Source organism: Manis pentadactyla, chromosome 6 (assembly GCF_030020395.1).
Source record: "Manis pentadactyla isolate mManPen7 chromosome 6, mManPen7.hap1, whole genome shotgun sequence".
NCBI lineage: Eukaryota > Metazoa > Chordata > Mammalia > Pholidota > Manidae > Manis > Manis pentadactyla.
The window spans coordinates 132,917,280-132,943,262 of NC_080024.1; the positions used below are offsets into that span (position 1 = coordinate 132,917,280).

The window sequence follows — 25,983 nt, forward strand, 5'->3', positions numbered from 1 at the left end:
AAGTCTCAGCCTGGTCACTGTTGTTACTGGAAAAGAAAATGCAAGAAGTTATTTTTGTGCAGCCACAGATGATGGCACATGTTGATTGATTCTTGCAGGTCCAGGAGACTGGGGAGGGCAGGACCCCACAAGTAGTCACCTACAGTGGCCTCCAAAAGACTGTGAAGTTCTTGCCCAGAGAGCCACACACCACTGGGTCCCCAGGCCCAGCTCCAGGAGGCTTTGGGAAAGGACTGCTTAAAGCCCAGGTGGAGGGAGGGGAGGTGTGGTCAGGAGCGGGGCAGAGAGGGTGGGAGGGAGGGTCCCGGCCGGTCCCGGCCCCTCAGACAGAAGGGAAGAGGTCTCTCCAGGTGAGCCTGTCCCCGCGCTTCTTGTCCAGCCACCTGCCACAGCTGAAGATGGTGGCCACGCCTGTGCTGGTGTTGGTGACTTCCACCTTCTCCACCAGCCAGCCGGGGCAGTAGCCGCTACTGTCGTGCTCCAGCCGCACCTTGCGCAGCTCACCCAGCTCCAGCGTCTCCAGGAAAAAGCGGTCAGTACTGCCCCGCTCGAAGAGGTTGCGCATTTTCTGCTTCAGCTCCCGCTTGCCTGTGTCCCCATTGGCTCCAAAGATGGTCACAAAGACGTTGGCATCGGTGCCGGCCCCGAGCTCATAGCCCGTTGTCACAATGACTTCGTACTTGACTGGCACCAGGCTCTGAACTTTGCTGGCAAAGCTCTCCGTTGTCTTGGTGACCTCGAATACCTTGAAGTACTTCCTCTTCCTCTTGAGGGGGATGAGGCAGTCACAGTTAAAGAAGTACCTGCGGGCCAATGGGGGGAGAAAGCTCAGAGAACACCAGCCATAAACAATTCCTTCCCCAGGTGTCAGTATATTGGGACTGGAAATTCCTGAATTAAAATGTGAGGATAGGGTCTCATTTATCTTAAAATTCAGTGATGGTGTGAGAGGCATCTCTATCCTTCCCATTGCCGTTGACCTCCCTTTATTTTTCCCTCACCCTCCATACTCAACCAACCAGCAAATACCACTGACCCTGCCTTCACAGTAGATCCAGGATCAGCCAGATGGGAAATGTAGGCAGCATCTCACAATGGGCCCTGCTATCTCCATGGTCCAAGTCACGCCATCTTCCGCCAGGACCTGTCAGCCTCCTAACCCACCTCCCTGCTCCTGCTGCCTACAGTCAATTCTCTACGATGGTGGCCAATGACTCTGTGCAGATGTGAGCCTCAGAACATGACTGCTCTGCTTACAGAGACCTGCAAGACCCTGCATGATCTGACCTCCTCCATGTGCCCTTCTGACCCGTCGCCTGCCCTTCTCTAAGCTCATGCCACACCAATCATGCTGATCCCCTTGCTATTTCAAAGGGACTGATGAATGTTTTTGCCCCACACTGTCACCTGCAGAGGCAGCTGCGGGGTCCAGAGTGACAATCCCAGGCACAGCCAAGTGAAAATGTGACTATGGGAGGTGTGCTCCCAGATCCCTCGCCCTTGGCTATGAGTGTGTGTGTGCATGTGCAGGCGTGTGCACATGCATGTGCTCAAGGACTGCAGAGTACAAGGGTCAGAGAAAGTTCTCTACCAAAGAAGCCACCACAGCAGAAGCAAGGCCAGGGCCGACAGTGATGGTCTTGGACCAAAAGGTCCCCTCTCAAGTTCCCACTGCACTCCCCAGTTTTATAGCCTCTGGGTGGTGGCAGTGAGTTCAATAATTACCAAGGAGTAAGTGAAAGGGCATGGCAGGAAAGTGCTGCCTAGGGCATGAAGAGGCCTTGGGTCTGTCCCAGCCCTGTCATCTACCACCTGTATGCCCTGGGCAAGTCATATCACCTCTCCGGACCTTGATTTTCCCATTGGCAGTGCTAGAGGTTTGGAATGAACGACTGCTCTGGTTTCTTTCCATTCCAAATTGCTAATATTTTAATAGCTCTGGAAGTAAGCAGTCCTGGCGCTGCCTAATGACTTCAGGAGTGCAGCTGTGCAAGGGCACACCCAGCGGGGCAACACCAAACACTGTTTTAGATGAAAGTCCACAACAGCAAAAAGAACTTGGTTTTCTGTAAGCTTCCTCTGCCAGGGCCTTGAATTCTCGCATCTCGCCTACCTCCCACAACAATGCTGAGCTGTAGGCATCCTCCTCCATTGCACAGACAGGGAAACTAGGACTTGGAGAGGAGAAGTCACTGCCTGAGGTGATGCAGAGCCAGAGCTCACAGCCAACCTGCCAGGCCCCCTGAAGAACAGTCACTTAAAGACCCTTTGCAGGAAATCCACATTCTGTTTTAAGATCTCTCTCCTCCAATTTATCACTTGGTAAATCTGGATTGTTGTTACATATCACACTTTCTTAGAGGGCAATATAATTGCATTCCTTGTTTAAACATTCTTTGAGAATGTTTTTTATGTAAATGCCCAATGATATACATAATTCTACATAAATGCACAAATTGTGATCATATGCATGTTTTTCTAAATACACTTTTTCTTTTCCTTTTTTGCTCAGCTCCATTGCTTTTTTTCTTCCTCCTTTCTGCTTCAGCATCCCACTTTCACCTCAGATAACACATGGAACAGTTGTGAGTGTATCTTGCCAAATTTCTCTCCATTTCACCCAACCCTGCATAGACCCACATAGACACAGACATATGTGGGACGTCAGTGTACCCTTTGCAAAATGGTATCATATAATACGTGTTTTCCCATATCTTGCTTTTCCTGGGACTTGCTCCAAGTCATCTGGTACATATTTAATTCATTATTTTTAATGGCTGAAAAATATTCCCTGGTGTAGCTATAAGGAAATGTTTTCTAATAGACATAATTATAAGATCACCAAATGTGGGACGTCAGGGCTTTGCAGAGTCAAGACTCTAGGTGTGGGAGGATGCACACCATGCTGTTCTTGCTGAAAATGGGGTAGGGTCATCAGCAAGAGTAAAGACAAAAGCAGAGAACAAATAAAAATTAAATATTTGAAAAAAACATGGGTAACATGATCACACTTCTATGAACCGTCTGTATGTGAGATCGTGGAAAAATACCAGACCGAATGGGGCCACCAAATGCTTGTGGTGACCATTTCTGATGGGAAGGGCTTTAGGGAATTTTTACTTTCTTTTATATACTTTTTTATATTATCTGAATTTTTATAATGACTATTTATTGTAAATGATATTGGGATAAACAATAAAGCTATTTTTGGTTTAAAATAAAAGAAAAGCCTCTATATCCTTCCACTGAAATCCTTGGCTATCAGTGTCAAAGAAGAAGGCAACGTGTTTTGCAGAAGAGGAGTCAGATCTAGAAAAGGTTAGAAGATGAAAATCTGAGCTTGTTGTGTTTATAAGAGATTGAGATTAAATTATTTGGGAGTCACAGAAATCCAAATATTATGGTTAATGTGGTGGTTGGAGAGGAACAGTGGATGCATCCACCATGCTGTGTAAGTGGTTTCTGACAGTGGCAGAAGGCCCGGGTGTTCTAGCACAGCGGCACGCGAACTGCCGCAGTGATGAGCCATGCCTGCAGAGTCCCCCCTCTGGGTGGAGGTGGCATTTCTGGAGCGAGATGTTCTCATCCATCAGAAACCACCTGCACAGGCAGGTGAGCTGGAGTATGCCTCCTGAAAGCCCCCCAGGCTGGACCCCTGCCATCCTTCCCCCACTGCCAGACTCGGCTGAGCATCCAGCTCTCCCCCCAGGACACAGTGAGGCACAGAGAGATGTGGCTATTTGCCTGAGGACACACAGCTGACCAGTGACAGCAGTTCTGGAGTCCCTGCCTCTCCCTCCCCTTTGGGAAGGTTCCCTACCCTGTGGACATCCCTTCCTCCCCTCCAGACTGAGTGACATACTGACAAGGGCCATGCTCTTGAGGGTGTAGGAAAAGATGCCTCACTTGGGAGTGGCGGCTTCTTTCCACTGGATGAGAAATCCTACAACTTGGCCCCAGGACTGTGGGGTGGGGGGTTCATGGGCTGGGCCTTCCTTCCCCTTCCTCCTGAGAACTGAAGGTGCCAGGTGGTGCTGAGGTTTTTGGCTCTCTTTTTCTCACAGCCAACTTTATCAGTTTAAAGCTAACTCAAGTGGTGATTATTTCATTGTATTCTTGTGTTGTGTTGTTTACTCGGGGTTTGCGAAGGAGCCCCCGTAGTTGGAGGCAGTACGGGGTTGCAGAAGGGGCTCTGGCCTGGCCCTGGCTGGCTGGCTGAGCTGGTAACTTCCGCGCCCTCTGTTCCTGCTCTCACATCCTCAGCAGTATTGCTCTTAGCAGCCAGGCCCAGAAGCTCCTACAGGATTTAGTGGACGCTGGCTGTTTTTTTTTTTTCTAAAAGAGCAACAAATAACACAGCAGCCTGAGAGGGAAGCTGCAGTGAGCTCAGTCGTGTTCCCCTCCAGATTCATATGTGGAACCCTCCTACCCCCAATGCGGTGCGATGGCATTTGGAGGTGGGCCTTCGGGAGGTGACTAGGTTTAGATGAGGGCGGGTGAGCCCCCATGGTGGGATTAGCGTCCACAAAAGAGGAGGAGACTCCAGAGCTCTCTGTCTTTTTTGGCCATGTGAGGACACAGCAAGCCAAGAAGAGAGGCCTTATCAGAATCCAGCCATGCTGGCACCCTGATCTCTGATGGTCCAGCCTCCAAAGCCGTGAGAAAAACAATGTCTGTTGTTTGAGACGCCCAGTCTGTGGTGGCTAAGACAGGAGTTCACAAGCCAGAACATTTCCTGACCGATTCCCAGCGGGGCAGCTTGGTGGGAGGAGCCCACTTCTGGGAGCCTGCGGGTCACAGGTGGGCATGGACAGATGTCACTTTGAGAAGCACGGGTTCCTGAAGGCTGGAGCCTGCGGCTGAGGGTCCCTCAGCTGGCCTGCACCTGGCAGCAGCTTCTGGCTCCCACGCTGATCAGGAAAGGCGTGACCAGGACAGCGCCAGCCCCGGGAGGAGGCGCGAGCGGGACCGTGAGGGGCTGGCAGCACAGGCCCCTGTGGGTCACGCCCCTCGGCTCCCACTCGCTCCTCTGCCTGAGCAAGCACTGCCCTGGGCTTCCCCTTCCTTCTCTCTGGTTCCTTATCAGTGTCTCCCCCGCCCTCCAGAGCTTCCAGCTCTTTCTGGCTTCCAATGTAGTTAGTTACCAAGTGGTTTTCATTAGGAAAATTGCTGGCTGTGGATGGTTACCCAGGTAACTAAAACCCTTAATCCTCCAGAAATACCCCAGTCTCCAGAAGGCCCTAGTAGGGGAATGCAAAGCGCCTCCTCTGGGGTCCTTCGAGGCAGGTGGGCCATGGGATTAGGCCACCTGGTCTCTGGGCCCTCCTCTGCCCATGCAGACAGAGGGCTTTCACTATGACCGTGGCAGCAGCAGGTGGCAGAGCTGTGCTTGTCATTCTACAGGGATGGGAGGGCAAGGGAAGGAAAGTCAGTCTCTGCTGCCTGGCATTATTTGGCTTGCCCAGCATTCTTCCAAGGAAGCGTCCCTGGATTATAAGGCTGCAGCACCCAAGGCCAACTGGCCCAGTCCCCCGCCTCTGGCGGGAGGCCTGTGGTTCAGACAGCCCCAGAACAGTACAGCTGCCTCCTCCCTTCCTGCTTTATATAAGCCTCCTGAGTGAGGCGACTCCACCTCCAAGGGGCCATTCCCCCTCACCCTGTGATCTTGCCCCCGGTCCAGTCTCAGTCCCCAGGGAGGGCCAGGCACTTCCTGGGGGCGGGGGCGGGAGGCACAGTACATACACGTTGCCGTACTCCATCTCTGTGATGGTGATGGTCTTGACATGCCAGACCAGCTCTCTCTTTGGGATGAACCGGTCCTCCCTGGCAAGGTGGCCCACGCAGAGGGAGGCAATGTCCCCCAAGTAGATGCTGTCAAACTCAAACGTGTCTGTGGCCCCCCTGGAGGACACAAAGGTGGGTCAATGAGAGCTGCCGTGCACACTGAAGGAAGTAAGCATGTATTGTGTGCCTACTGTATTCCAAGCCCTGGTCTGAGGACTAAGGGTAGAATGGGAAGTAAGACCAGATGTCAGGCCTCCATTCACTGAGGGGTTCAGTTTAATTTGGAATAAGACAATCACAACCATTAGAAAGCTCTGTCAGCTGCCTGGTCCCAGCACCAATGAATGGTAACATCAGTAAGAGGATGGAGTTGGGATGAGGCTGAACCCCTGGGCCCTGGGCTCTGGGCACTTGACTAAAGAGGGTGGTGGGAATCAGAGAACGGAGGGAGGGGAGGAAGGGAAGAGTTCCCCGGTGTGGACCCACCTTGGCAAAGTCATGGGATGGGAATAGTGGAGTATGAAGGCTGAGACATTTCTGGGGGCAGTGCTGGCTGGGGTGGTCTGGGTTCAGTGAAGGCCATGGCGATGGTATGGAAGGTGGGGGTGAGAGCACGCTGTGGTAGTCTGTGAGGGCCAGTCTAAGGAGCTCAGACTTAATCCTGATGCAGAGGGAGTTTGAACAAAGGAACAGTGGGTTATGGGACTTATTTAAGCAATTCTGCAGGGAGCAGGGAGATGAAGGGGGCATCTCAGCAGGGCAGAAGTGGCTGTGATGTGGAGGAGGAGGAGATGAGATTCTCCAGGGTGTCTGCCAACCTGGAGCCGTGAGCAGAGGACACCCAGTTGTGATTTCCCTACAAAGCACCTTGAGGTTCTCTTCTCCCACCCTCCCTCTAACTAGAACTTATTTCTATGCTGTCTTATGGTTCCTTTGCAATTTTATGGGTGAATGTCTCCCTTTTCAACTAGTCTTGGAGCCCCTGAGCTGCATGGACATGGGACAGTGTCTGCGGTGATTCCTAGTTCATCTTTAATCAATCAATTAATTTTTGCCATAGTTTTCCATTAACTTTTAAAAATTGAGATATACTTGACATTTGAATGTGTACATTTAAAGTGTACAACATTTTAAGTTGATACCTTTATATATTGTACTGTGATTGCCATTGTGGTGGTAATAAGCTCCTCTATCACGTTACATAATTATTCTATCTTTTTAGTGGTTGGAATAATTAAGCTCTAGTCCCTTACAGTGGGCTCTCTTTACCTGGCAGTCTCTTCCTTGCCCTTTTGTAAATCTCCTCTTTCATTCCTAGCAGTTTGCATGGGATTGGCACCCAGCAGGTACTCAATAAGTACTTGCAGTTGAGGCCCATTTGTATACTGATGGCTCCCACAGGGAGGCTGAGCCTTGAGGCCCCTCCCTCACCCACCCCATCCACCATTATTCCCTGGTAGACACCCCTCTTCCTACTTCCTGAAGGCCCGCTGCCGAGAAGAATTTTCCACGAGGAACTCTTTGGATCGGTTCTTCCTGCCCTCCAGGATGAGCCAGACATTCTCCCTGGTTTCCCCTCCATTGCCCGTTTCTATGACGATCTCGTAGGCTGCAGTGGAGAAGGTGGGAGAGGGTCAGCAGAGGCGGGGGAGTCCCCACCACCGGGGCCGGAGCACAACGGCCAATCCTTTCAGGTCCTAAATTTGCTCTTAGACCACAGCCTAGGGAAGGAGGAGGATAGGCTAAAACGAGCACAATCGAAGCACTATAAACAGAACCTGCCCTTGTTTGGGGGCTAGAGTGCTCATTCCCATTTTATTTATAGAAGTAACCTCTGCCTAGCAAATGTGGGGGCTGCTGGGGGTGAACCAGTCGCCTCCAGGAAGCAGGAGGTGAGGATAGGCTTTTGGAGAGATGCTGGGCCTGGCTCTCAGGGGTGGACAGTCCCTGAGATGCAAAATGGAGATCATATGTGAAGAGAAGGGAGGAGAGGTTGGGCCCAACAACAGAAAGTAAAGGAAGGCCCCAGGGGTGAGACCCCAGGAGTGCCCTGAACTCTCCAGCAGGCAGTCCTGCACGGCTTGTCTCAGATCTCATGCTGGTGCCCTGCTCAGGATCACAACCTCCCTCCCCTGCAGGTCCCAAGCATGCCTGCACTCATTCACCCAACATTTGGTGAGTGGGTGCCTGGTGTCAGGACTGGGCTAGACTCTGGGTGGCACCAAACCTCCCTCTCTTGCCCCCCACCTCCACACTGATGTTGCCATAGGGACAGAGGGAAAGCTTGGCTTCCCATAACCTCTCCACCTTCATCTCCTTTACTTTCTGCCTCACTCACTCCAGCTGCTCTGCCACTGCGCTGCTCGTGGCGCACTGGGGCATCCTTCTGCCTTTGAGCTTGGCAGTGATTGCTCTGTCTGCCCCCAGTGCTGACCCTCTGCCTCATCCCCACCCTTATTGTCTTGGCTTACTCCTTCCCCTGCACATCCTTACTCAAATGTCCCTTGGAGGTCTGCTGCAAATATCCTGATCAAAACTGCAGCCTGACTCCCCCGCTCTTGTGGCCTGCCTTTCCAGTGCCATTATTTTCTCTTGTCCTTATCGCCTATTACCATCTAACATGCCTTGTCATTTACCTGTTATGTTATTGTTTATTGCATCCCCCTCCCATCTGAATGTAAGTGCCACGGGGGCAGGGGTCTTCATTTTGCTCACTGATACATCCCAAATGGAAGTTCCAAGAACATGAATATGAAGATGGGTTTTCTAACAGAGTGGCTGGTCCATGCTTTCCCTTCACAGTGTACAGTGTTTGCCTGGAAGGGGCTGTCCAGCCCAGGACTACATTTCCCAGGTGCTCTTGCATCCAGGAGCCATATGATTAGATCTCAGCAATGGAAAGTGAGTCCATTTGTTAAGAAGGTAGGGGGGTATGCCTTCTCCATACTCTTTTCTTTTCTGCAAGAAATTGGTGTACCAGCCAGGCCCAATAAAGACAAGACATCCTGCAGTGGTGCAGTGACTCCTGGTCTAGGAATCAAGTCACCTGGGTCCCACTAGCTACGAATGGGCCTTAGATGTGTCATTTTACCCCTCTGTTTTTCTGTTTTCCTTACCCATGATATAGGGGTGTGAATTTGTACCCTCTCTAGCTCAGGGTGGGACTGAGGCTGCAAGAGCCTAATGAGAACAGGGGTGTGGAGTGCTTTCCATAAATGAAGCTGCATTCAAGTATGATGGGGTGTTTGTCCTCACAAGCTTAAACTGGGTTACAGACACTGAGTATAAGTGAAAAAAGGGCAAAGTCTCTGTTTTATTCATTGGTGTGTTCCCAGAACTCAGAATAGGCCATTTCACTTAGTAGATGCTCAATAAGTATTTGCCAAATGGTTAAATAAAGGTAGCTGAGGGCTGGGATGTGTGGCTCAAGCTGTGACTGTGGCTCTCCCCTGATGAGCCTCCACCTGAGGACACAGGTGTGGCTGTCAGTCCCCCACGGGCAGCTGCTCTGCCCTCTGCAGGCTCCTGGTACAGACAGATGGATCCAGGCCACCTCCTGGGCTCTGCGCCCCTGCTCTCCCATCTCCAGTCTGAAACATCCTTCCGGAACTATTGCAAGTGCCACCTCCCCTCTGTAATCTCCCTGCCCACCCAAATCCCGCAGGATTTAGCAGCTGTTTGGCAGGAAATCTGTGGAGACTCAGTGATTATGCTCCAAGCCTCCCAAATCTCTCCTTCCCTGAACGCTAGTGGTTTGAAGAGCCTCTATTGCTCATCTTGGCACTTGTGGAAAGGGCTTAAGTGTTCCTACTGAGTAAGGAGCTTAAGCCTCTCCCTTTAACAAGATTGTGGGGCTCCAAGGAAAAGGACTACATCTTCTTTCATGCGCTGAGCACTGCCTAATTGTTCACCTACTAAGTCCTACAGCCTACAGAGCTGCAGAGGGCTACAAACATGAGTGATTCTGTCACTGACCTCTGGGGGGCTTACAATTGTATAGGGAGACTGACATATGTGCAAGGTTGATACAACTAGACTAGAGGTCACAGAGCAATATGTAACACTTGTAAGATCTAAAATAAAATGGGGTACCCAGTAATTCCTCAGTAAGTGCAATAATACATGCTGAGAGTCCATCCTCAGAATTAGGGCAGGAATCCTCATACAGTACACTTGACAATGTTGGCCCTTGTTTGAATGCCCCCAGAGACACAAGGGCTCAGTACCTCTAAGAGCAGCTAATTTCATCACTGAGTAGTTTGGTCGGCATGGCTGAGATGGTGGGTGGCTTCCCACCAAAGGTCCATGCCTTTCCTTCGTGGGGTACAGTGTTTGCCTGGAAGGGGCTGTCCAGCCCAGGACTACATTTCCCAGGTGCTCTTGCATCCAGGAGCCATATGATTAGATCTCAGCAATGGAAAGTGAATCCATTTGTTAAGAAGGTAGGGGGGGTATGCCTTCTCCATACTCTTTTCTTTTCTGTAAGAAATATGGGAGCCACCTGTCGAAAATGGCAGAGATGCAGATGAAAAGAGCTTGGGTCCCTGAATCACAGCGTGGAAGACCTCCTGCCAGTTACGCACTCTGGACTGTTTATTACATGAATGAGAAATAAATTTTGGTGTGTTAAGCCATTGCCATTTGGGAGTTTTCCTCTTACTGCAGCTAGTGTTATCTTATTAATTGAAGTTGGAAAAATTCTTTCTTTACATTGGGCTCTGCCTTTATAAGACCTCTTCAAATCTGTTGGACCCAGACATTGGCATCTGTATTAAAGAAACACCTCCCTAGTGCTTGATGGCCATCCACCTTTAGGGATCAATTACTCTTTCCCTTTAAATATCCTGAGGAAGGACCAAAGAGACCGTGGCTGATAGAGATGCTGGCTCCCTCTGTATATTCTGTTTCCAGGAAGTCCTGTACCAGCTGTTGCCTCAGGCACCAACTGCATGGAGACCATCATATAAAAATAAGGCAGAGAGAGCTTCACACCAAACTGCCCAGACCAGCCCTCAGGGCATGGTGAGCTAGTCCCCAGTAAGTTTTCTTGCTACCTAATTAGTCTCTGTAACTGGGGCCATGATCTGGTACTAGTTTCTTGGCTGTTCCAGGTTCACCAAGCAACATTTAGGATGTTTATTTATGCGCCTCCTCAGCATGACTTCCTTCACTGGACACCTGTCTCCCCTCCAGCTATAAATGTCTGTGCTTTAGAGTTTCAAACACCCTTCCCCTCCCTCCTGAGCTAGTTGTCATTTAACTCTGCAGAGTCGGCGAGGCATCACACGTAGGCTGGCCCACCAGTCTCCCCACATACTGGTCTCTTCCAGCTCATGATGGATCTCATTGTTGGCACAGGCAAAGTCACGGACTATCTGCCTGTCGCCCTCGCTCTTAGAGAACCAGCAGTCACATTGGAAGTGGAAGGTCTCGTCACGTGAGTTGTCCTTCACGTCGATGTAGCTCAGGTGCCAGCCAGGAAACATCCCTGTGGAAGACATCGTGGGGACTTGGAGCTAACTGTGCTCCTCCCTCCGCTTTCAGATTTCCATTCCCCAGCCCACTGGCCATGTGGCCTGGGACAATTTCTCTGTCCTTTCTAGACCTTGGTTTCCTGGTGGATGAAATGAGGGATTGGGTCAGATGATCTCTGAGGGCACCTCCAGCCCTGAAGATATAATTCTCTTTGCAAAATCCTTAACTTGGGGTTCATGAACCCTTAGAGGATTTATGTATGGGATTTAAGCAAGCAATGGGCTGTAAGAAATTGTGCTATAATTATACACAGGCATTTTACCAGGGAGACAGCTCATAGCTGTCATCAGATCCACAGTGGGGGTCTCTGCCCACCACAACAGACTTTTTTGGAGTTCACAAAGCTGAAGGATGAATCTTACTACCTCCAGATACCAGTGTTCACCTAGCTCATGCCCATTGTCCTTCCAGAATCAGTTCAGGCATCAACTCCTCCAGGTAGGCTTTCCCAGTGTCCCCTGATGTCCAGCAGGCCTGTGCCAGGTGTCCTTCTTCTTGCTCCCATAGCATCCTGCATCTGCCTTAGCCATGCCCTGACCACCCTGAGTCATCCTTGTTTACATGTGTCTCCCCCGTAGACTGTGAGCTTTCAAGGGAGGGACCGGGTTTTACTTGTTTTTGTGCCCCCAATATCTAGTATAGTGACTGGCTTGTAGTAGCTGCTCAAGGAGTGCTGACTGAGTATGTTATGACGTTAAGGACCTTGGCTGTCCAACAATCATAGAAAGGATCAGAAGCTGCTATTTCCTTAGGGTATATACTGAAATTGACAAGTCTTGGCTTAGTACTGAACATACAGTTGCTTCTGTTATAATTGGCAGGGCTTCCCTCAGAAATGTTTTCCCCAAATCCTAGCTATCAAATATGAATCGTGTGCATTTTCTGTGACAGTTGCCTATTATTTGTGCCAATCACTGGTTTGTTGCTCTCTACCCTTCGAAGTCCTTGAGAACTCTGAAAGCCAAAGAGCCCCATGTGGAGGGAAATCCCAGGGGTGTGACAGGTTATGGTGATACTTGCTGTGCATAGTAAGTCCACCCGGCAGCCTCACAAGGAAGGAATGTATATCCTCTACTCTCATGTCTTCCCCTCTCATGCCACCCTGAGCTGTGGGGACAGTCCCACTGTCCCCACAAAAAAAGAAAAATCTTCTGTGGGACCAGACACTGCCCAACACAACAACTGTGGGTCCTGCCCGTGGTCTCAAGTTCTTACAAGCACAAAGAGACACACGAAGACCAACACACACTTCAAGGCACCTAGCCTTGAGGGAGTAGATGTGAAGGCTCACGGGCAGGGCATATGTACTGGCAGTCCTGGTGTAGCTTTATTCTAGGTTTAAAAAGTACTTCATACTTACTGAAGTAGAAAACAGTGCTAAAACAATTAAGTTAAAGTTTTAAACACTTGTGTTGAGTTAAACAGTGGTGAGTGGTTTTATCAGTAACTTTTTTTTAAAACTCAGTAACTTTTTTTTTCCTGCATTTGGGCCAATTTCACCTGTAAGTTTTAAATTGGCTGCTTTCTGAGATAGCTCCTGATAGTATTGGGAAATGGGTTAAACTGCTTAATAAGCCTCCCTGTATTCAGTCTGGAAATGACGCTTCAATAAGAGGCTTTTAGAGTAGAACACAGAACGAAGGGGAAGGCAGAGAAAGAAAAGCCAAAATGTTGGTTCTTCTGGAAAACGTCCCAAGGGAAGGCATTCTTTCCTCTCCACCAACCCCCACCCTGTGTTCCTTTTAATAAAAAATTTTAATTTCAAAATCTAATTTTAGTTAAATCTATGGGATGGGTGTGTGGAAGTTCATTATACTATTCTCTTCACTTTCGTGCATGTTTAAGATTTTTCATAAAAAAGAACTGTTGGATAAACAAAAAGATGGAAAGGTGAGTTCAGGGAAAGAGAAGATTGTTATGCTATTAAGTTAACTAAACATTTGTAACCTAACATATGGTATTTGTTCAGGGATCCACAACTTTTTTTGGTGGGAGACTCTCAAATGAAATATATTTGTCCTCATAAATTGCTATGCAGAGGAAGCATACTGTAGCTGGAATATTTTAAAGCTAATAGGAAAAAATGTGGCAAAAACTGAGCTTAAGGACATATTTGGCTTTCTTAGCCTACATTAACATTTAAACTTCCATTCCTGGAGGAGAAAGTTACTATAAAGAGGAAGTTAGACACAGAACATGGACTTCCCGTACCTCTTCGGACCCCAGTATCCTAACCAGCTGGGCTTGAAGAAGATACAGAAAGTCCTGGGCTATCCAAGGGAGGAATCAAGCTCATTCAAGAGCCGGGCACCAAAACCACACACACTGACAGTGCAGAGCTGTCCGTGGTGCTGACCCCTCTCCCTTTTCTTTCAGGATTTTGACAGCCATGAAATAGAAAAGAATTAGCTGTCGTGTTATTGCACAGAAGAAAAATGCATCACAAAAACTGATAAAGTCTACATGTGTGCAAATCAGTGTTGGAGGTGGGGGCGGCTGGTATTAGAGTGCTTAGGTTCATGGCCAGAACAAAATTTTTGGAAGTACTAAGGTGTAAGAAAAAACTGATGCCGGAGAAATGTGGATTCCCTGTGAATTGAGGCATACAAAGACAGGGATGGGTATGAGAGACTGAAAAAGTACATAAATAAGCTCTATTAAAATATATTTAGCCTTTACCACAGGCAGTTTGATAGGCATTAGGGAAAGAGCAATGAACAAGACAATGGTATTCAGTAGCTGATAGTCAAGTAATGGAGACAGAGAACAAGCATGTAGTTATAAATATGATGACTGTTCTGGGAGGGGGCTCAAGTTAGGTAAGGTGATGAGAAGAACTTTCTTTGAGGAGACAAGGGCTTAAGAGACTTTGTTAATCATAAACAGGGAGATGTAATCATGCCAGGGTGCCTGGTGGGAGTTAGGTTACAAAGCAGAAGTCCCAGTGGCTGGAATTAAACGACAAGTCCATAGTGGGAATAGAGGCTAGTGTATGATGCCTTTGGCTCTGGATTTGTCCTCTTTTCCCTGCTTAGAAGAATAGTTGGTTACCACTGAATTTCCTGCAGCGCTATGGAGACCCAGTTGTAAAAGTTAAGAGCAATGAGTTTGCCCTGCAGATCCCTACCTGCTACCACCTTGAGAATGATAACTGAACCACCTGCTCTCGCTGTACTTTAATCTGCTGCAGCCAGCCCTGTTGATAGGTTCTCTGATGGGGCTGCACTTTGATTTGGTGTGTTTTATTCTGGCCTAGTGTCCCTGAATATTTTTCCATCCAGTAGCAAATCCTGAGGCATATTTTTTGTTGTAGAGAGGTGACTAATCAGGGCCCTAGGAAAGTCTTCACTTTCCTCCTTTAGGGCCTTCATTGCTGTATTAGGGCTGCTGTAACTAGTTCCCACAAACTCAGTGCCTTAAAACAACAGAAATGTATTCTCTCACAGTCTTGGAGTCTTGAAGTCTAAAATTGAGGTGTCAGCAGGGCCATATACCTCTGAAGACTCTAGGGAAGAATCCTCCTCCCTTTTCATACTTTGGGTATGGCTCCTGGCAATCCTTGGCATTCCTTGGTTTGTAGCTGTTATCTCTAGTTCCAATCTCTGCTTCTATTTTCACATGGTCTTTTCATATATCTCTCTGTGTCCTGTTCTCTTCTAAAAAGGACATAGTCATTGGATTTAGGAACCACCCTAAATCCAGTATGATTTCCAATTAGGGTCACATTCTGAGCTTCCAGGTGGATAAGAATAGTATGTGTATGTGGGGGTGCATTACTCAACCCACTAAGTCTGCCTTTGAAGAGTTACAAATCCTTTAATACAAGTGTCTGATAGTATGTGGCTATATCTGGGAACCTCTCAAACACCCAGAGGGGAGAAAGAGATCTCCATGGAAGTTCTAGAAAAGGATGGCATCCTAGAGCCATTCATTAAGGATTTATAAGCTGCTGCAAGCTGATGCTTGACATAAATTTAGTTATTCTTTCACATAATTATTAAATATCTGCTAAGTGCAAGCCTCAGGGAATACAAAGGGGAGTCAAGCAAGGTCTCTTACCCCTGAGAGACTCAAAATCTGCCAATTGATTTTGGAAGACAGTTACAATTCAGCAAGGTGAGTGCTACAAATAAAGGTATGAACAGAGCAGTTTAGGAGAATAGAGTAGGGAGCACTTAACTTCATTTCATGAAGAAAGTGACAGTTGATCTCAATTTTGAAGGATGCATAAGAATTTGTCAGGAAATTCAGCTGGGGATGAGAATTTCAGGTGCAAAGTCATCTCCTGAGTATTTATGAATGACTACTGGGTAGCCCAAAGGCACAAGTTATTGCATGCCAGGTGAAATTTAAATAGGAGCTGGCCTCAAAGTTCAAAATTCATTTTTTGTGGTCTATTTAGAAACATGTTTTCACATTTTTGTGAGTTTTTTTGTGATTTCACTGTCTGAAATGGTCCTGAAATATAGTGTTGACATGCTCTCTACTGAGTGCAAGAAGGTTGTGATATGCCTCATGGAGGAAACAGATGTATTACATAACCTTCCTTCAGGCATGAGTTACAGTGCTGTTGGCCATGAGTTCACCGTTAATAAATCAATAGTATATATTAAGTGACGTGTCTTTTACAGAGGAACACACATAAAACAAGGTTATGTATTGATCAGTTGATGAAAATGTTGTGACCAGAGGCTCACGTAATCTAACCTTGTATGTCCCCTAGAAGCACTGGCTCAGTGTTTGCTAATTCAGTGTTGGCAGCAACTTTACAGAGCATCAGTACTGCAAATAACAAGAGTCAATCATATTTGACTTACTGTTTGATACCAGTATAAAAACTATGAGGATGGTTAGTAGCAGAGGAACTGTATTGCTCGTATTGTCTGGGAAGAGGACACATCATGTAGGAGGAGAAAAACAAGAAGAGGATAAACACAGGTATCACCAAAAACAAACATTCCCTGACTCCTGAAATACTACTGCACAACTTTCTGGAACACTTTCCTCAAACACATGAGGAAATTACTTCCCTAGAGAGTTTGGAAGGAAGGATACAATGTGGGACAGGAATGCCCAAGAGAACTCTGGAAAGTTTCTGATGAGAAACAGACTGGGATGGAGGCTGAAGGCAGACCCTGAAGGTGAGGCAGCACCAGGAAAAGTCAGCCAATGAACAAAGAACCAGTAAGGTTTCCAGAGTTTAGTCAGGTGGGGTTCAGAGCTGGATGAGATGGAGCTGGCCACAGTGGTCTTTGAAGGCAGAAGAGAAATCAGCTCTGATCCTGGACCAGCAACCCTCTGCCTTTTATTGTTGTGAATTGGGGGTGGGCTCTCTGGTAATTTGGACCATCTTGACAAGCTTGAGGAAGTGTCTGTAACAGGCCAGGTTGAAAACGGTCAGCCCCTGAAGTAGGAGCCCTGGGAACAGGCTGCAGAGTCCAGGATTGCGAGAAGCCAGAGGAGGAGTCAGAACCATGGCTCCACAGCTTCAAAGACCAGCGAATGATTTCTGTAGAACTCGGTGGCTTTTAAACGGGCCTCCTCAGTCTCTCTGTCCATCCGCTCCACCCTCACTTCCCATGAGTGCAACACTCATATTAAAAATGTTCCTGGGATTATCTTCCGGTCTTGGAAAAGAGAGGGAGGTCGTCATAATCAACATGAAATCTTTCCCCAGTTTTCTGGCCTGATTAGGAGGTGATCAGGGAATCCCTGGCCCTCTGATCATGTGGTTGAACCCTAGGGGATTGTTCAAGTTGGCTGGGAATGATACTTCTTCCTTCTCAATAGTCCCTTTGTTTCTCTGCTGCTTCTGAGATAAGGGGTTATGGCAGTATGGGATTAAAGGCCCTGGTATTTCTCAGCTCTCTCCTGGTGGGGAGTCTCAATAGAGCTAAGATTAATGGCATTTTATACTCCATATGGAGCTTCATGGTGTAGCACTGTTGTAAGCAGCTATGAAGATAAAAATGAGTAAGTTACGGCCCCTGCTCTCAAGAGTAATGATATCTTGTCAGTGTGTGTTGGAAGCCAGGCAGAGAATTAAAAGCCCACAGATACAATGTGCTTCTTTCTGATGAAGGCAGGGGCATGCTTCCTAGAAACATACTTCCTAAACAATGGCTTGCCTCTGGTATAAGCACTGCAGGAGATTATACACATGGGTGTTAGGGTAGATAGGCCACATGTCCATCCTTCCTCCCCCATTAACCTGATCTGCCAAATACCTCTAAGTAGGCTTGTGATGACGCATGAAATGGGGCTCAGTACTCTGACTGAGCCCCTGGCAGCCCAATCAAACATGGAAGTGATTGTCCTGACTGAGAGATTCATTTGTTGAGTGTCCTGGGTAGAGGCTCATCCTGATTTTGTGAAGTGTCTAGGGCAGAAGATGGTCTTTATGATTATGACTCTTGTTATTAAGCCAGACTTTCAACCACCAGCCGACCTGCTACTAGTCCTAAGACAATCATAATGGATGACAAGAGGGTGGGAAAGAATTCAGGGGTCTTTGTTTTGTTTCCTTCCTGGTAAAGACAGATTCATTAGGGATATCTTAAGAATGTTTTGCAAGCATGTTTCTTCCCATAGACGCATATGACTCCTGAATGGACAGGTGAGGAAAAAGCATCCCCTTCTACTGCACCCTTTCCTGGATAAGACACCCACATACACTCTGATAATAAACATACATGGGTGGGGGGACATAGTAAGCAGAGATAGAAGAATCTGCCCTCATCTCCTCATCTTCTTCACCTTTTGGCACAGTGGCTGGGTGAGGGTGCAGAAGGGTGGCTGGCAGGATGGGCTGGCACGGAGCATGGTTGGTGTACCTGAATAGGCATCAGAAGACCTGGATTTGAGTTTTGGCCATGTACCTTTTCTGCCATGTGGTCCTGAGTAAGACCTTCAAACCTCACTGGGCCTCAATATCTTTGGCTGTAGAAAAAAGAGATAATAAGCTGCCTTTGCTAGAGCAGTTCACAAAGTTGGAAAGATCAAATGTTTGCATTTTTACTACCTAACAGAGTGCCAGACATGCAGTGAATACTGTAAATGTCTGTAAACACAGTAAATCAATGACTGAGTGGATACACTGAGATTTGAAAACTGTGCAGCGCTGTGCAAATATTCATTATTTTATTGCTTTGAACACTGGCTATTTTTTCTTTTCCTCACCAGAGTTTATTCTATAATACAGAAAAAAATTTACCTGTTTAACCCATGATAAAACAAACAAACAAACAAAAACTCCTTCAGGAAGGGAGGTTGCAAATGCCAAGGTGGGCTTCCTCAGTCACCATGGCAGACAGGTGGGTTGTCAGTGGGGATCTGAAAAGTAAGGACAAGCGCAGCAACCTGGACAACTCTGGACCCCTCACTGGAGAGACTCAGAAAAGACTGGAGAAGGCTTTGAGCGAACAGCTTTGCAGAAGCCAGTTTCAATGGAAGGCACGGGGGGTGAGTTGGAGCAGTACGAGTGAAGGAAGTGGTATGCCTCCAGGAGGTGAAATTTAGGATTCAACTTACATAAAACAGAACTTAGAGGCCCAAAGCCAGAAAAAAAATGGTCAGAGGGTCTGAAGACAACAGCATAAGCAGAGAGACATTGAGAACACGAACTTCATCACAATTGCAGACGTCATGAAGTACGCCTTAGGTACTTTGAAGTTAAAAATATACTCGTTTGGCTTATAGCCTATTCCATCACTTTTTATAAGTGAATTTGACTAATTTTAGACTTGCTATTATAAGTAAACAAGTATAATCCTTTAGAGAAAATCCATGGGAAGTGAATTTGGTGATATAACCTCTTTTTTTTTAAGTTTTATGTCTGAACTAAGTAAAATTAATGCTCTAGCATCACAGAAAACTAAGAAACACTTATCTCCCCAGGGGCAAGTAGGAAGAACTAAGCTTCATCTCTAAACTTTTTCCAGATTCCTTTGCTCTTCTAACTGATGGAAGCATTAAAATGATGGCAATCAACCATTTTTAGTTGCCTGCCACCCTGGGGTAGAAGGGTCAGCACACTGCCAGGGAGACGGGGCAGAGCCCAGGTGGAGAGCTGACACCTGCCCTCCCTGCCACCCTGGCCTCGAGCAGGTGCTACCTTTGTTGTCATGCCAGACCCGCAGCTTGCAGAGGTGGCCCAGACTCAGCATGTTGGAGAAGTTGAATGTGTCTGTGTTGTTCCGCTCAAACTTGTTCCAGTTGGCTGACTGCTTCAGGGCCAGGGTCCCACTGTCCCCATTCTCCCCAAAGATGGTGATGAACACATTGGCATCAGTGCCTGCTCCTGGGGGTGCACAAGATGAAGGCTATGGGTGCTGGCCTCTCCCAACATACAACGCTCCTGCTCTGGCCTCCATCCTGACTGCCTTGGAAGAGCTAGGGGTGCCGATGGGCAAGTTCAGAGTCAAGGAGGCCAGGGGTGAGATCAGAAAGGGCTGGCTGGTGTTCTGAGGTTCCTGGGGCTCTAATTCTGTCCTCCATCTTATCTCTGTGCTTTGTAAATGTTACTGGGCTAACTGGAGTCCTGTTTATTAAGTGTGAATGGTTTAGTGCAAGAACTCATGTAGTTCTGGGGAAATACACCCATACTTAAAATGTGTGCATATGAACTGCCTTTACAGTTTAGAAATAGACGTTCTCTGCACGGCACCTGGGTGAGGGTGTCAGGCAGCAGCAGACAGAGGGGCTCTGAGTCGGACTCCTGTGCCGTTTTCAAAAATACGGACCACACTGCCTGATAATATTCCCCCCCATGCCCTCAAGGGAGAAGGGCCAGAACCAAGGCTAGGAGGGGACACTCTGTCCAGATGGAAAGTGACACTCTGGAAAAGACTTGGGTTGACAAACTTTTTGGAAGGCCATCCAAAGAAGAATGCCCTGAGCAGAGCGTGGGACCTGAGCCAAAATTTGAGGAGGGTCAAGGGTAGTGGGAGGTGGGGAAGGAGATGGGAGGGGCCCGACTCACCCAGGATGTTACTGGTCTTAACTGAGACAGTGTAGGAAGTCCAGTCCATCATCTCCTCCCCATCGATGACGGCACACATTTCACACACCAGCGTCTTCTTGCCCTTGCGCTGGGACAGCCAGTCTCCATAGTAGAACATGGTCAGGTCACCAGTATTCATGTTCTTCAGGAGGATCTGGGGGAGAGGAGCCAGCGTGGGAATACCCTCCCTCACCTCCACCAGCACCCCCATCTCCTCGAACCCTGAGGACCCACAGTCCCAGACCTGAGAAGAGTTCTCCTGACAGACTCAAGGCACGTGGAAAGGCCCCTCTTGGGCACAAAGCCCCTGTCCTGTGTGCCTCACACAGGGTCTGAACCCCCCACCATGACTACCCTAGCTTAAAGGTTTGGAAATGGGTAATTCATCAAAACACGTTTCTGAGAGGGGCTATCATTGTGCACAAGGAATGCCTGCTGAACAAATGACAGAAGAATGGACCAACCAAACACTGTCAGCCACAAACATCCGGGAGCAGTGTGCTGCGGTCTACGGGGTTGTCCTTGCCACGGACACCCCATTGCTGGCTGAAGAAAACTCTGCTCAGGGCTGAACAGGCCAGTAGGAACCTGAGGGGGCTCAGGACACGACCTCTGGTGGACAAGACGTAAGAGGACTGACTTGGGCGGAACAGAGGCCCAAGATGGAAAAAGAGGGAGCCGCCTAACTGCACAATCACAGGGGCACCGAAGCTCCCCTGCCGCCCCCCGTGAAATTCCCACCATTAGAGCCTCTTACTGCCCGAGTTCCTGTTGCTCCTCTTTCTATCCTCCCAACTCGCTCCCTCCAAGAAGCCCACGCCAAGTCTCCGTCCATGTTACACTGACAGCGCATGCTGTGTTTTCTGGCAGTCGATTCGGTTTTGACTGGACACACATAAATAAAACTACATTCTCTGGTTAACTCACACCAAGGGGCCTGCCAGATTACACAGGTCAGGTTCATGTAATAGCCCTTTAAGGTGACATTTGCACTTTAACAAGGTCCACCAGCAACCCAAAAGAGCAGGAAGAAGGGGCGGACAGGGGGTGGAAGGGAGGGTGAGGGTCTGGTTGTTTTACCCTTTCCAGGAACCACTCGGGCCGGCTACCCAGGCCGTCAATTCGGATCCGCATCTTGGTGAATGGAGCAATGTCCAGGATCTCCATGATGAAGGTGTCATTCTGCTCCCGCTCAAATCTGGGGGTGGAAGAGGGGCATGAAGAAGGGAAGCTGGCCATAGTGAGGGGGTGAGGCTGTGCCGAAGACCAGATTCAGGGTAAGAGGGAAGAGGAGGCCTTTACTCAGTCTCTCTTTCAGTTTCCCATGACTCCCCAGTAGCCTGTGTTTTGCACCTGGAAGACTGGGTTAGGTGAGTTCAGCTGGTAGAAATGGCCCTGAGTCAACAGCTACCAGTTCTGGGTCCTAATCTCATTCTACCAGCTCTAGAGCAGTTTCAGTGCCTCTCTGGGATTTGGTTTCCTCATTTGTAGTGTGGGGAGAATGTCACTAGTTCTGCAGTCTCACAAAATTCTCATGAGAACTAAATGGATATGAAAACAACTTAAAATGAAAAACAACTCCATACCTGAAAATCTTTAATCAAGATTCTACAGGGCTGCCATGAATGGTGGGCCAGGTTGTGCACCACACCACTCTAGCTCTTGCTAGTCGCATTTTTCTATGTACAATACACACACAGGGAGTGCAGTGGCCCCTGATTGGGCAAGCTACTAATACTGTAAAATGGCAGGCAGATAGAAGGTAATGTGGCTTTTGTTGTTACTACTGTTTTTATCCTGAATGACCTCATTGTCTCAGGGATACTCTATCTTTATTCCTTCCTGCTCTTCCCACAGTGCTCTATGGATAATGCGACCTTCTGTGCTAATTGCTTGACTGTTGACTGATTCCAAATGCTGCTGCTGCTAAGCCCCTGGGGCTAATGCAGGTGGCTCTAAAGATATAACACTGCATGGTAATTGTTAGGCTTCCTTGAATACAAGGCATATTTTTAAAAACAGAGGCTAGAGCCAGTGGGAGCTGGGACTGCAAATGCTGTAGACCAAGGTCTTACTACTCCTATTCTGAAAGGCAGTGGTGGAACAGAGGCCTAATCCTTTTAGACAACTTGTTCCTGTTGCATTTTATGATTTTTAGATGTGAAAACCTGCTCCCAGGAGTCTGCCCTAAATCTCTTCTGCTCTAATTTAAACCCTGTCTGTCCCTCTGGTCAGTGGATCAGGAAGAAGGTGCTCACAAATTCCCTTGTTAAGCTCATATCACGTACTGGAGAGTCTCTCAAATAATCTTTCAACTCAATTGATTTCTTATTCTTTCCGGGAGTATATAATTTTGTAGCTCAAAGGAACTTCAGAATTCTTCACTGTATTTCTTTTTAATTTTCACCCTTTAAATTTAGCCAAGAATCTCCATAAAATGGGGCAGGTGTAAAGAAAGAGCAAGAGAGAAAAAGTGTTTCTTCTAGAAGACTGAGGAGTAAGCTACTTTGTCCCTCACCCTTCATTACAGGCTAGACCCCAATTACACCTGGATGGACTTGTCCCCCCCGGGTAAATGGCCCGATTTCAAAGGGAACACTCCTCCCTGGGGCTTAGTCCCTCCAGACATCTTTCCTTATGCCCCCCTCCCCCACACTCAAGACACTTCTTGATGTGCAGTAGGGCTCCCACATTGAGGCACTGCTGTTGGAGAGGCAGTCAGCCTCTGGCCCAGGCCCCCTACCTCTGGCTCAGAGGTCAGGGCTGCTGAAGCAGCACAGGTTTACCCTGCCTACCTGGTCAAAGGAGGCCCCACCCGGGAGCTGAAGAGGAGGTGTGCGGAGAGCAGCCTTTGGCTGCGCCTCTCTCCGTTCCTGTTCTGCTTTCCTTTTATCAAAGGCTGCACTTGAAAAAGGGCCCAGCACTCACTCACTCACTGGCTTCTGTTTAGAACATCCTGAGGGTTAACTAGGGCCAAAGCCTTAGGCTGGAAGGGCAACGATTTAATGAAGAATTTTAGTCATTGCTGTGAAGCGAGGGAAGGTTTGCAGGTAGGAAGCCTGGGAAGGGACTGGCTGGAAGGTGGGAATGAAGGGTGTACGGTCCAAAGCTCACCTCCCTGGGGCAGCTGCTCAGGCAGTTTGCCTTCATGCATCTTAGAAGCACGGCTGGGGCTCTCAGGGCTGGCTGGGATCAGAGCCTTGGCTGTAGCTTCTAGACCAAGCTCCTTCTAGTCTGGGTTCTCCATACCAATCACCATCTAGCCCATGCTCTGATGGGGCCCCACAGCTGGGCAGCTCTTTCCCTCTTAGGACAGCCATGGCCAACTCCTTAAAAGTTTGTGTTTTTTTTTGCACTGAGCTGGGCCTCCATGCACTGGCCCCAGCTCAGCCTACCAGCACTAATTGTTTAATTGTCAACAGTTTGGCCAATCTCAGTGCCTCTACTGCCTTCCCTCCCTAGTTCCCTGAAACAAGCTTCCAGACCTCTCTTTTCCAGGCCCAAAGTGTTCATCAACTCAATACTGGGCAGTGAGAAAAATGAGCAAATCACAGAAGCTCAGGGAAATCTGAAAAACCTAATGTGGAGAAAAGAGGGAAGATATAAAAGATACCCATAGTCTAATTTCACATATATAAACTGTAATCCAGGCAAAATGGGAGCTGATTGTTAAGGGAGGCATGCCCAGTGTGGGGGGTAAAATGGTAAAGGAAAGCAAGAAAACCCTAAAAGTCCAATAATGGTTACTTCTAGGGGTAGGGATGTAGAGTGAACTGGGGATGTTTAATTTTTTGGCCTATATGGTGGCTGCATGAGTTTTTGCTCTATAAGTATTTATGATTTATATCCATATGTATGCTGTACATGTTACATGAGTTACATATATGACTGGATAAAAATAAATAAAACTATAGTCTCTGAGTAACCCATGTCAAAGAGCACACTGAATTATACTGATTGACATAGCTCATATAAGAAGATAAATACATATATATTTCATAATGAAAAGGTTAAAAACTGAATGTCCCTGGAACTTTTGGCTGTTCCTTACATGGCAGGCTTTTCAGATCCTTGCTATGTGGGTCATAGCCCCTGAGGCAGGCCGAGAAATACCCCACCCAGGGTGGGCCCTGGGGCAATCATGCTTCTTTACAAGAGGGAGGGAGAGAGATTTGACACATACGCAAAGGATGGGGTGATGTGAAGACGGAGCAGAGAGAGATGGGAAGGTGTTGGCCTTGAAGAGCGGAGCAATGTGCCCCCGCCTGAGGAGTGCCGGCAGCCACAGAAGCGGGGAGACCCAGGGGACAGGGTCTCCCCGAGAGCCTCCTGAGGCAGTGTGGCCGGGACCACAGCTTGATTCCTACCCAGTGGCGCTGACTTTAGATTTCTGGCCTCTGGAAATGTGAGAGGATAAGTTTGTGCTGTTTTAAGCCACTAGGTTTGCAATAACTTTTTATTGCAAGCTCAGGAAATGAATACACCCTCCAAGTGGCATGAGTGGAACATTCTGGGACCACCAAAGGGGCAGGGGAGGGGAGACCACCCTGGAACGGTGCAGGGATAACTCTGAGTCGTGGTGAGTAGCAGGGGGACTGCCCCAGTGGTGGGGTAAGTGTCCACAGGCGCAGATGTGACCGAGGGGCAAAAGGCCGAGCCTGCAGCCCCAGGCTCCTCTGACTCCGGCTCCTCAGACTCCTCCTTAGGGCCCATTGAGGTCACCGACCTCGGTGATGCCCCCATGAGCTATAGGGAGGCATCAGGAAGCTGCACCCACCTGCTTGCCGATTGCCAGAGCATCCTTGTGGCGGTTTTAGGGAAGACTCGAGTCAGAGAAATCTGAAAAGACCCTAAATTTCCACCATCCTCAAATGCCATGGCAGGGCCCAGTGCACATTCACATCTGCCGCTGTCTTCTTAAAGAACAGCCTCTACGCTGAAGACGATGTGTCCGAGGGGCCCCCAGCAACTACCTGACCTGGGTGCCCTTGAAGACGGCAGTCCCTGGGCCTCAGCCTGCCTTCCTCTTCTCTCCCCTGGTACTTGCCTCCAAGCACCACTGAGGGAAGGACTCAGCCTCCCCAACAACTCCCTGCTCCCGTAGTCCCCAGATGGGCCCTTTCCATTCTCAGAGCTTTATTGCTAGCCAGGCAGCATTATATCCAAGTGCTGTGGAAGAAAGACTCAAAACCTACAAGCTTATCACAGCTCTGGCATGGTCACTGGTCAAATAGCTCCTAGCTGCCTCCTGAAATGGCAACTGGAACTTCATTTGGGTTCTGCGCTCTGCTTGCATTCTCTTGGGCTCAGCCTCTACTCGTCTTTGCATCAAGCATGAGTGAAAGCCAGGAGACCAGCCTGAAGGGCAAACCCAACAGAACTCTGTAAATCTCCTTTGCTTCCCCTCCAAGGAATCTCCAAGTTCACAGGGTCTCCATTGGGCCTAGGAATGGTTCCTTACAGGCACTTCCCTCTAAAGAAAACCACATACCTTGTCTAAAAATAGCCCCTACACTCACTGGATACCAGTTGCTTCAAATCCCACTGTTAGAGATTCACTCCTTGAGTTTAAGCATTACCTTTTGAGGGCATCCTTTTTTTCAAATGCCACATTAATTCACCAGCATCTCAGTGTGAATTAGTTTATTGAACAATTTCTCCCA

The 25,983-nt window shown here is 48.2% G+C and overlaps 1 protein-coding gene across 2 annotated transcripts in view; it reads right to left on the minus strand.

The window, feature by feature from the left end:
• Positions 1 to 322: 322 nt before the first annotated feature.
• The window catches only part of LOXHD1 (lipoxygenase homology PLAT domains 1), a 53,051-nt gene continuing 27,390 nt past the window's right edge, over positions 323 to 25,983 (minus strand). For both annotated transcript variants that reach the window (XM_036918677.2, XM_036918678.2), the window contains 7 exons: positions 21,401 to 21,518; positions 20,300 to 20,474; positions 19,433 to 19,618; positions 11,102 to 11,272; positions 7,261 to 7,393; positions 5,743 to 5,901; positions 323 to 803 (listed from right to left, as the gene is read on the minus strand). In XM_036918677.2, coding sequence (XP_036774572.2) covers positions 323 to 803; positions 5,743 to 5,901; positions 7,261 to 7,393; positions 11,102 to 11,272; positions 19,433 to 19,618; positions 20,300 to 20,474; positions 21,401 to 21,518 — 1,423 coding nt within the window. The remainder of the gene's footprint in view (positions 804 to 5,742; positions 5,902 to 7,260; positions 7,394 to 11,101; positions 11,273 to 19,432; positions 19,619 to 20,299; positions 20,475 to 21,400; positions 21,519 to 25,983) is intronic.